This window comes from Octopus sinensis, linkage group LG5 (genome assembly GCF_006345805.1).
Source record: "Octopus sinensis linkage group LG5, ASM634580v1, whole genome shotgun sequence".
Lineage (NCBI taxonomy): Eukaryota > Metazoa > Mollusca > Cephalopoda > Octopoda > Octopodidae > Octopus > Octopus sinensis.
Genome location: NC_043001.1, coordinates 42,363,779 through 42,375,055, shown reverse-complemented (window position 1 = coordinate 42,375,055; position 11,277 = coordinate 42,363,779). Strand labels below are relative to the sequence as shown.

The window sequence follows — 11,277 nt, the reverse complement described above, 5'->3', positions numbered from 1 at the left end:
AAATGCACCAATCCGACCGTGGCCGATGCCAGCCTCGCCTGGCTCCAGTGCAGGTGGCACGTAAAAAGCACCCACTACACTCACGGAGTGGTTGGCGTTAGGAAGGACATCCAGCTGTAGAAACATTGCCAGATAAGACCGGAGCCTGGTGCAGCTTTCTGGCTTCCCAGATCCCCGGTCGAACCGTCCAACCCATGCTAGCATGGAGAACGGACGTTAAACGATGATGATGATGATGATGTATATCGGTAAGTTGTTCATAAGTCAGAAAAAAGCACAGTATGCCATCATCACTATCACGCACGCACACACACACACACAATGTATGTGTGCGCGCGTGTAGATTCTTATAAGATCAGTCTTAGATGTAGGACACTTTTCTTCTGCAAATCCTTTATAGAATTCTTTTTGTTTTAATCTTGTTTTAATTTTCCAGAGAAAATTCTGAATAAAGTAAGAAAAGAGAGAGATTAGTTCATTTTTCTGTGCCAAGACAGCACTGAACCCCTAACAATTTATTATGAAGTGATGTACTCAATTTCTGCCAGAATAATGTACTTCCACGATTAGCAACTTATTTCATGTATCTCAAAAGGAAATATTTTGGCTAAAACAACTAACAACATTCTTACCTCACCCTTGTTAACAAATACAATTCCAAGTGACAAAGACAGCACTAACATCGAACACTTGCGATTAAGGAATTCTTAGAAATAACTCCGTTGTTCTGTCGCCCGCACTATCCCTAGATTTCAGACGAGATTACAGAGCAACTGATGCTAAAGAAACGTATTACTACAATATATATTCTTTCCTAGCTTGAATCTGTTTTTAAAAAAGTGTTACGTTTACTTTCTTCCTCCCTCTGTGTGTGTGTATGTATGTATGTATATTCTCGCGCGCACGCACTCGTAGGTACGTGTACACATACAGACATACAGACACGCATTGTCTTTTCATAGTCACCGCCTGTCACCACAATGTATATATTTACTGAAAATAATCGAAATTCATGCTAGTTGGTTTTTCATTTATTTATTTAATAAAAGTTTTCGCAGTTGTGCTATTTCTGCACACAGCTGATCGACCACTGTTAGGCTGGCACGCACACTCAGTCACACACTCAGACGAAACTTGATGTCAAAGCATTCTTTTACGCTATTTCTAAAGTTGTCTAGTAGTTCGGACGTTTTCAAAAATATTTTTCCATATAAGTGGACGACACTTTGTTTCTCCTTTTAACACACGTCAAACAAATTTCAAATATCTAACTCATTGTCTTCTGTGTGTCATTTTGCAACGAAATTTTGACAACTAGTTAGTCTATGTGGCCTAAAACTACAAAATTTCTAGCCCGTTGATTTGTCAAGGGATATATTGAAATTAATTATAAAGAAAATTATGTCAGCCAAGGAAATTAAGCTAAAACCAAATATAAATTTCCTGCAAATGATTATAAGAAGTTGTTAAAACGCGATGGTTTAGAGTGGAATATAATAATTCTTCTCTGTCACCCACCTACTTTCGTTATTCTACTTGATGTTACAAACTACAATATACCTTATTGAAACTTATTAACGACGTGAAAGTATCATCCGAAATTAAATGAGGTTTGTTATATTGTTTTATATTCGGGTATTTTCTAATTATAGTGTGGAATAAAAAAAAAATGCAAGAATTGGCACAACTGTCAACAGTTTACTAAAAATAACAAAAAACTACACACATATATACACACTCCATCAGTTTCCGAATGTCTTTGTTATAATGCAGCCTCTATTTTAGGTCACTTTAATTCCTTCATACCCGCGAAAAAATATTGTCAGGCCCTTTAAAGAGCCTGCCTTAGATGTAAGAAATAGGAAGTGGTGAAAGGGAATGGTGCGCTTTGTTCCACCCCCACTCTCTCTCTTAATTGAATTGCCCTTGTCGTTTCTTTCAATAGCAGATTTTTAGTTTGGATAAAATTTAACTGTATTTTGCTTGAATTGACCAGGTATTGATGATTGCTTTTAAAATTCCAGTTCATTTAACAAGTTGATGTTGATGTCTTTTTTTTTTTTTCCAAATTAGTGAGGATATGATCAACATTTAGAATATCAAAGATACATATTTTAAAATTGTTTATAACTTTTTGGTATACTGATATGATATGTAAAAGGATTAAGATTTCGATATACTTTTATTCTTTTTTAAAGAAAAAAAATACTCTAGTTAAATTCTGAAGATCAGTAAATTAAAAGTAATTGCCGTTAAAGAAAAATATAGCTTTTAACATTTGGGTAATAATAATGAAAAGTTTCTTAAGATTTGACATCAAAATGTCATTCAATATTTGTACTTACTAATGTGCAGTTATTATTTTCTGAATTTATTTCAGTAATTTTTTTTTTAATGCTATATAATGTGTTAGTAATTATCAATGACATTGCTACTGGCTTATAGAATCTAGAGAATTATTGGACCTTTCGAAATTATCAAAATTAAGAGATTTGCTTTTTAGGAATTTCAAATCAGAAATATTCTGCTTAGCTTGATAAATTTTTGTAAAGTTTGTTAAGTTTAAAAACAAATTTTGTGTTTTGTAACAGACTCTTTCAACTGAACATATTTTTTTATTTTGCAGTTTATTTCCTTCAATAATTTCCAAATTTTATGGCATTCTCTACGAAAATATATTTTAATATACTCATAAAACGTTGAAGATTAAAATTTAAGAAAGAATACTCATATCTTTTGGTAACATCACATAATAGTCACACAAAAAGAAAGTTTGACATATGTTAAACTTGCTACATTTGTCCATAGTTTGGAACTCCCGGTTTATTCCAACTGTTTTCGCTGCATACAGCAGTAAGAATTTTCACAAGAGAAAGTTTTGACACAGGAAACTGAATAAGTATACAAAGAGAACTGCCTTTCGGGTTGCGATGGCTGACAGAAGGATTGTAAAATTAAATGTTGGCGGTATGTTTTATACGACTACTCGCGAAACATTACTTAGTCAGCCGGACACCTTGTTCTATGAAATTCTATCCAAAGAATCCAATTGGCCTCGAGACGAACGAGGAAGTTATTTTGTGGACAGAGATGGACACTTGTTCAGGTAAGGAAACATTTCAATCTTACTTTTCTCACACGAGTTGTTTTTCAGTTTCCAAGTTATTTCAGATCAATCAGGCGTCTTAACCTTGACCATTCTGTCTTTTTGAAGATCCAAGATTACATCATCCAATTAGTTCCTTTTTCTTCTTTTTACAGACGGTTGAATGTGATCTAAGAGATTTGGCTGCTATTTCTAGCGGGTCAAACGACATTAGAAGCTTCACTTGTTGGTTCTGTTAAAGAACTTTTAAACTCAAATCTATTTTTATGTCACTGCACCGACTTGTGTGTATAATTATGTATGTGTTTTTAGGAATATAATAGATGTATGGACGTGTACGTAGGAATGTGTGGTATTGTTTACGTTTATCCCCAGGGCTGCTCTGACCAAGCAAACATGTATTCAAAGGTGTTCCAGCGTGACCATCTCGACATTTTGTATTGCTAGAACTATTCTGTTGAATGTATCCTGCCTTTCTTTTAGACGGTAGAGTGTTAAAGAAATTTCGTCGCTACTTCTGATAGATCAAATGACCGCATAGATACTTCCCTGTTGGCTTGTGATATACTTAAGAATGAGACAGTTGGGCGTTTGTTATGAACTACTTAACTCATAAATTATGATTTTGAATTCCTCATTTCCCCCCACTCCTGTCTTTGAATGCAGCGCTTGTACACGTCTTGGAAATGTCACCTGCAACAGACTAGTGTCCCATCGGAAAGGAGATTTATATCTCATCTGTTTTTCAAGTTATTTTTGTTTTTGATTCTCGGTTGTATTCAGTAAGAAAGACATAAACAGCATACGATATGATTTCCTCAATCCTATTAACCTGTGTGTAAATCGATATGTAATATTCATATGATATTTGTGTTTGCGTGTATTTGTTTTTGCAAATTATTTTGCATAGACTTACACATATATTTGCATAAATACATTTTAGTTTCTGAGAGAGTTTCAGAGCAAAGTTTGGACAATTTTCTTACATATTCTATGGTGTACTACTTTATTTTTTTAACAAACTCAGATTGTTACATCTATATGATAAGGTGATTCCTTTTCGCCTGGTTATTGATTAATATGTAAGTAGCCTTATTGGAAGAATATAAGCATTACTAAATTAGCTGGGGCTGATGTGGTCTAACAAGGCTGAAAGTATGACCTTTGGTCCATAGATCAAGAAGTTCCCTCAATAAAGTCTGAAGCTCAACATGAATTCACTGTATATAGATTGTATTCATTCATATGAGGTCTATATGTCAAATAATATCATTTTATGGTTTCCATCCATGTGGAAATTCTGGTATTTGTATGTGAAATTAACGCTTTGTGTATGCTAACAATATAAACATAAACTGGGATAGTCTACTAAACCAATTGCAATAGAACTTGCAAAACATTACTTTTTAAATCCACATGTATATATTTACATTTAAATATGTTGAAAATGCCATGTAATGTAAATAAATAAGCAAATAAAATCTAAAAAAAAAAGTGTCAACAGGTGATCAAATAAGTTTTGTGTTAAACCTAGTAAGTTTTTTTTTGTACAATAAAGAATGTGTGTGTATGTAACTATAATTTCAATTTTTTACAAAAAACATCATCTCTTTTTTGAAATAGCTAAAAACTTAGGTGTTTGTTTTGTAGTAGATAATATGACGTTTATACCTTTCCCAGAGGCATTAGTGAAGCTCAAACTATGTTTAGGTAGAAAAAGGTAGGAGCTAACCTTTTGTTCTACAATGCTTGCTCATTCACATAAAATCTGTTATCAATTACAAAAATTTATTATAACATATAAGATACTAAATGATATTTATTTCAATTAATTCTAATTCTGATATTTCCTTTGAGAAGTGCACACACAGAGATTTCTAGCAGTAGTTTCTTAGATTGCAAGGTCAACTTTGTCTTTAGGAATGCTAAAATATCATCCAATAATATATTATTATTGAGGCAGTGAGCTAGCAGAGTTGTGACTGCATCAGAAAAAATGCTTAGTGACATTTCTTCTGACTTTATGTCCTGAGTTCAAATTTTGCTGAGGTCAACTTTGCCTTTCATCCTTTGTGTGTTGATAAAACACTGGAGTTGATGTAATCAACTTGCACCCTCCCCTGAAATTACTAGCCTTTTGCCAAAATTTGAAATCATTGATATATTACAATCAATCAACTGTAACCTATCTTTTTATCTTTTACTTGTTTCAGCCACTGGACTATGGTCATGCTGGGGCACCATCTTGAAGGGTTTTTCTGGCATGAATCAATTCCATTACATATTTTTGTTTTTTTAAATCTGGTACTTATCCTATTGGCTTCATTTGCTGAACTGCTAAGTTACAGGGAAGTTAACATGCCAACACCGGTTGTCAAGTGGTGGAGTGGGGACACACACACACAATAAATTTCTTTCAGTTTCCATTTGCTAAATCCACTAACAAGTCTTTGGTTGGCCCAAGTCTACAGAAAACACTTGCCTTAAGTGCCACACAATGGAACTAAACCTGAAACATTGTGGTTGGGAAGCAAGTTTCTTTTCACATAGCTATGTCTGTGCATATGTCCAGAAAAATTTGTCTTGAGCCTATTGAAAAGAAATCAGTGCTATTATTGGTGAGAAGTTTCTGTAATATTGCTCTATTTCCCATAAGATATAATTTAAGTAGTTATGTTGAAATATAAACAGAAAATCTCTTTGTCATCTAGGGAGATATAACAAAACAAAAATTGAGGAAGAAAGGAAGAAAAATTCTATGCGATGCCATTTTTAACAGAAATTCAGAAACTTTGTGACATCATATCCTATCAAAGGAATGCAAAAGTTTGTTTTGTCCTCAACTTCCTATATTCACCGTTTTTCTCGTGAAATATCTTTAAGTTTTCTGGTGTTTGTCTTAATTTATCCTCAGGGAAATGTCCTAAGCTCACAGGAATACAACCAAAAATGTTGTCTTCTGGTAATCCTTGAGAAATTCATCCTGACAGTACCCATTGCTAGCCAAGTGATATCCATGGTAAATTTTGAATTCAGTTATACGGGCTAATGAAATGAACCTTACTTTTATAATGCTCTTATTTCATTTGGTGGTAAACATTCATTTCATAAAGTACTTATTTACAACTACACGAAAGAGGGCATTGACAATTATCTTTTCTGTGGACACAATACAACTCCAGTCAGCCAGCCAACCATGTAATATAAGCTATCAAGTTGTTGTTTAGTAGGCCAGTACTATAGCTAACAACTCAGCTGAACTATAGATATTATTTATTGTGTTATTCTTTTGTTGGTAAACTGTTCCATTTAGAATATCTAATCTATAAAATGAAGAAGGCAAATGTTGATACAAATTGGATTTTTATATAAAAAGGGGTCTAAATGGGACTGGAAGGGGATTAAAATTTACAGGAGGGGGTAACTTGAGGTGAGAAATTGATTGGGACACGTTTTTGGGCGCTATAGTGGTTGCTTTGGTGTGAAAATGGGGATTTTATTGATTTTTGGGGACACTTGGAGGTCTAGGGTGGACACCTTTTGCCTGATTTCAATCAAATTTTTGACATGGTAAAGTGGAAGCGCATTTGTAATTTAAGCGCAGAAAATGGGTTCGAAATTTTGAAAATTAAGGCAAGATTTTTGAAGTTGAAAAATATTTCTCATTTTTACGTATTTTTGCCTTTTATTTTTTATTGTTTACAGTTTTCATTTTTTCTGAAAGCCTGTGTTTAGAGCTTTCATTTGCTTGGTCAATCGTTGAAAAATTCCCAAAATAAGTACTAAATTTAACAGAGAAATCCTTTTTTTCTTTATTTTGAATCGCTCAAATAGTGGCACATACAAAAGGCAAGTGTGCTTTCCGTTGTCACTGCCTGATATTTATGAGTGATCTTTCAAAATATTTTCTTTCACAACTTACTCAAGATCTTTTGTTTTTTATAAATGGGAGAGTGATAGATAGAGAAAGCAAAGGAGAGTCTGAGAGAAAGGAAGAGTAAGAGAGTGGGAACGTGAGAGAGAAAAGAGAGAGAAACCTGCATGTAGAGTGGGTCACCTTTAGTTTCCTATATTATGATAAAGAAGCAGATTTATAAAAGAAACATTAATATGAAGTTTTAAAATTCATGTCTTTCTCAAGGTCATTAGCAATATTAAGTCAAATGTTCCCCAGTTAGTTTAAGCTGATAATACTGTTTTTTGGCAAATCCTCAGAGTAATAACAATAGCTAGGATCAGACATTTAGTCATCATTAACTTTTAAATTGGACAAACTTAACTTTTCTAGAATAGATTACTGAACAAATGTCATGTTGCATTGTTCTATCATCTAATAATCATAAGTTTAAATTAGGTGGTTGTTTTTTAAAATCATTTTCAAAAATATAATCACTTATATAATGTTCAGAATGACATCACACATGCTCTTACTGAATCAGATGTAATATGCAAAAGAGAAAACTGTTGGATGAGAACAACCATATCAGATTGTGCACATCACTTACCTTGGATGAAATTAAAGAGTTGGCTAAAAAGTTCATAGGCTAACCAAGGAATGTTGACCAAATGAGGTTTATTTTTCAACATAATCCTCCTTGCAATCTACTCACTTCTTCCATTGATGTTGCAATGCTTGGATCGCATTGGTGAAGAAGCTTTCATTCTGTTGGACAAAAATGTCATCAACAGCAGATATAATGTCATCCTCACTGTGCTGCTAGTTTTCTGCCAATTGTTTTTCATGTTGGAGAACAGATTGTAGGTGGAGCCAAATAAGGAAAATAGGAAAGGTGATCAACCAGTTCAAAACCACAATCACATACAACAGCCATTGAAACCAAGGATTTGTGTGCTGGAGCATTTTTCTGATGAAACAAGACCCTTTTCATCAGTTTTCCTGGTGTTTGGTCTTGATAGCCTTTTGTAACTGCCTCAGCATAGTACTCTCCATTGATGGTGTGGCCCTTTTGAAGATAACCATCAAACACAATGCCTTTTGCATCCCCAAAAACTGAGGCCATCACTTTCCCTGCAGATGAAATGACCTTAACCCTCTTTGGAGCAGGATTGTCTCAAAGTAATGAAGCCAACACTCATCCTGGATTAGGAAATGTTCAAGGAAACCAGCATGATCTGCCTCAAACAATGTCAGATTTTGCTGTGATGTGCTTTTGGTTAGTTGTCAGATGTGACACCCACTGAGCAGAAACCTTCATCAAACCCAAGTTCATTGTGCAGAATATTCCCAACTCTCTCACAGGATATGCTAGTAGCATTGGCTATTTGATTTATAGTTTATCACCTGTCATCTATCACAATGTGGTGAACATGGTCAATGTTTTCCTTGGTGGTGGAAGTTTCAGGACATCCAGACCTTGGGTCATCTTCAAGGCTCTCCCTTCCCCTCCTAAATTCAGTTGCCCACTTTCACACATTGATAAATCTGAAGACTTTATCTCCTAAAGTAGCAACTTTATCAGCATGAATGTCATTGGGGTTAAACCATTTTTCTGCAGATAGTTGATAACACCATGATGGCAAATTTTGTCCATTTTCAACAGAAGTACTACTAGTTACTTTTGAAATCTTCTTTGAACAGTCAGATGTCAGTTTACATGGTAAGAAACAATGCAGTTATTAATAAGACTTTGAAATTAATGCATGCAAGATTTCACAGCTGTAGCATCACTCCTTCATAGTCAGCCTATGAACTTTTCAGCCCATCTTTGTATGTGGAAGAAGACCAGGGAGACATGGGATGAAGTAGTCAATAATCACTAATCTCATGATGATAAGCCTTACAAGGGACACAATGAAGAACCAAGATGACTTGTAACATGCAGTAATCAAGATGACCTGCTCATCTATGTAACCATAGCAAAACTAACATTAGCCCTTTTGATACCAACCTATCTTGGACAATACCAGGTTGTATGAATTAAAGTTCATTTTCAAGAGGTTTCAATTAAACCTTTTCATCAAAATTTCATGTTAATGTATGTTACAAATGTCAGCTTTATAATGACAAAGTTATTTTACTAAGTCCTTCATTATTTTCAAAATAATTCAAACAAAGGCAATATACTCCAACAGAAATATAGTAACAAAAGGGTTAAAAATGGTAGTAATAATAGAGACTGGAGATATATATTGATTTGATTTTCACTTGCCTCAACGGGTCTTCAAAACTCCACTTGTGAAGATCCGTTGAGGCAAGTGAAAATCAAATCAAAATCAAATCAAATCAAATCAGATATCAGAAAGCAGAACCAAAACCGAAGTTGATCAACATCAATGGAAATTGCGGCTGTGATACCAGTGCCGGTGACAAGTAAGCGAACCATCCGATCGTGGCCGTTGCCAGCGCCGCCCCGACTGGCCTCCGTGCCGGTGGCACGTAATATGCACCATCCATTCGTGGCTGTTGCCAGCCTCGCCTGGCCCCTGTACCGGTGGCACGTAAAAAGCCCCATCCGTCTGTGGCCGTTTGCCAGCTCCGTCTGGCACCTGTGCGGGTGGCACATAAAAAGCACCCACTACACTCACGGAGTGGTTGGCGTTAGGAAGGGCATCCAGCCGTAGAAACACTGCCAGATCAGACTGGGCCGATGCAGCTTTCTGGCTTCGCAGACCCCAGTTGAACCCATGCTAGCATGGAAAGCGGACGCTAAATGATGATGATGATGATATATATGTGGAGGTGCAATGGCCCAATGGTTAGGGCAGCGGACTCGCCATCGTAGGATCACGGTTTCAATTCCCAGACCAGGCATTGTGAGTGTTTATTGAGCAAAAATACCTAAAGCTCCACGAGGCTTCAGCAGGGGTGGGGGTGGGGGGTGAACCCTGCTTTACTCTTTCACCACAACTTTCTCTCACTCTTTCTTCCTGTTTCTGTTGTACCTGTATTTCAAAGGGCCAGCCTTGTCACACTCTGTGTCATGCTGAATCTCCTCAAGAACTAAGTTAAGGTTACACGTGTCTGTGGAGTGCTCAGCCACTTGCACGTTAATAATGAGTTGCGACGTCAATGGTGCCAAGCTGTATTGGCCTTTGCCTTTCCCTTGGATAACATTGGTGGCATGAGAGGGGAGGCTGGTATGCATGGGTGACTGCTGGTCTTCCATAAACAACCTTGCCCAGACTTGTACCAGGGAGGGTGGCTTTCTAGGTGCAATTCCATGGTCATTCATGACCGAAGGAGGTCACAAAAAAAAATATATATATTAATAATATCAAGGGTATCAAGAAATATTAGAAATTTCTACTACCAGTGGCCCAGCATGTAAAAATTTAGTCAATAGACTATATATTATTCATTTAAATACACACTGTAAATGTACACTGTATTTATATGAATTATATATATATATATATATATATATATATACATTCACACATTTAGGTCCCTCACTCAGTGTGTCTGTTATCTGCTTCTCACCACTCTTATATCTTTATCACTCATCCCTCTATCATTCACTCTTCTGTCTGCTGTGTTATTCTGCCACTGTAATTAATGAAAGCAGAACCTGTTACTACATATCATTACCCTTCCTGTTCTGTTAGTCCTCCATCCCACTCCCTTAACCACTTCCTATTGACATCCATCTCTTACTCTTGGCATCAACTCCTCTCACTGACCAGACACTACCCCTGTTTACTTCTGATCACCTCCAACCCTATTTCTCTCAGTGCTCACTCTCTGTATCTACACTCTGGCAACCTTTACCCACCCTCCCTGATTATTCTGATAGCATTCTCTCTTCATGTTATCCTCCTGGATGTGTTTTTGTGAGGGTACACTTTCTCCTCATCACTATCATTTTTATCTCTCTTTCCTGCATCCCTATACCTTCTCATATATATTATGAGTGGTAGTCCTGAATCTCCTCTCACTTAATTTATTCTATCTTTATCATCTTTGATTCTGTCTCTGTCTGTTTGTCTCTCTCTCTCTTTCACACTCTAACCCATGATACTATTCTTTCTCATTCCCTTCTATTACCCATTTCCCTGGCATTGTCTCTGTCAATCTCTCTCTTTCACAACAATAAACCTGTTCCTCTTACATTACTCTAATTCCTCTCAATACCTAACCTAAAGTCATCACTCTCACTTTTATTTTCCCTCTCAGTTGTAAAGGCTCTCTTGTCTCTCAATTTAAAAAGTGA

At 35.9% G+C, this 11,277-nt stretch overlaps 1 protein-coding gene across 2 annotated transcripts in view; it reads left to right on the top strand.

Moving 5' to 3' along the window:
* Window positions 1–928: 928 nt before the first annotated feature.
* LOC115211906 (BTB/POZ domain-containing protein KCTD6) overlaps window positions 929–11,277 on the top strand; it is a 57,811-nt gene continuing 47,462 nt past the window's right edge. The window contains exons 1-2 of one of the 2 annotated variants that reach the window (XM_029780652.2): window positions 929–1,610; window positions 2,627–3,106. In XM_029780652.2, coding sequence (XP_029636512.1) covers window positions 2,931–3,106 — 176 coding nt within the window. In that variant the 5' untranslated portion in view covers window positions 929–1,610; window positions 2,627–2,930. Of the gene's footprint in view, window positions 1,611–1,806; window positions 1,997–2,626; window positions 3,107–11,277 lie in introns of those variants that run through there. The other variant, XM_036503349.1, reaches the window with a different exon arrangement.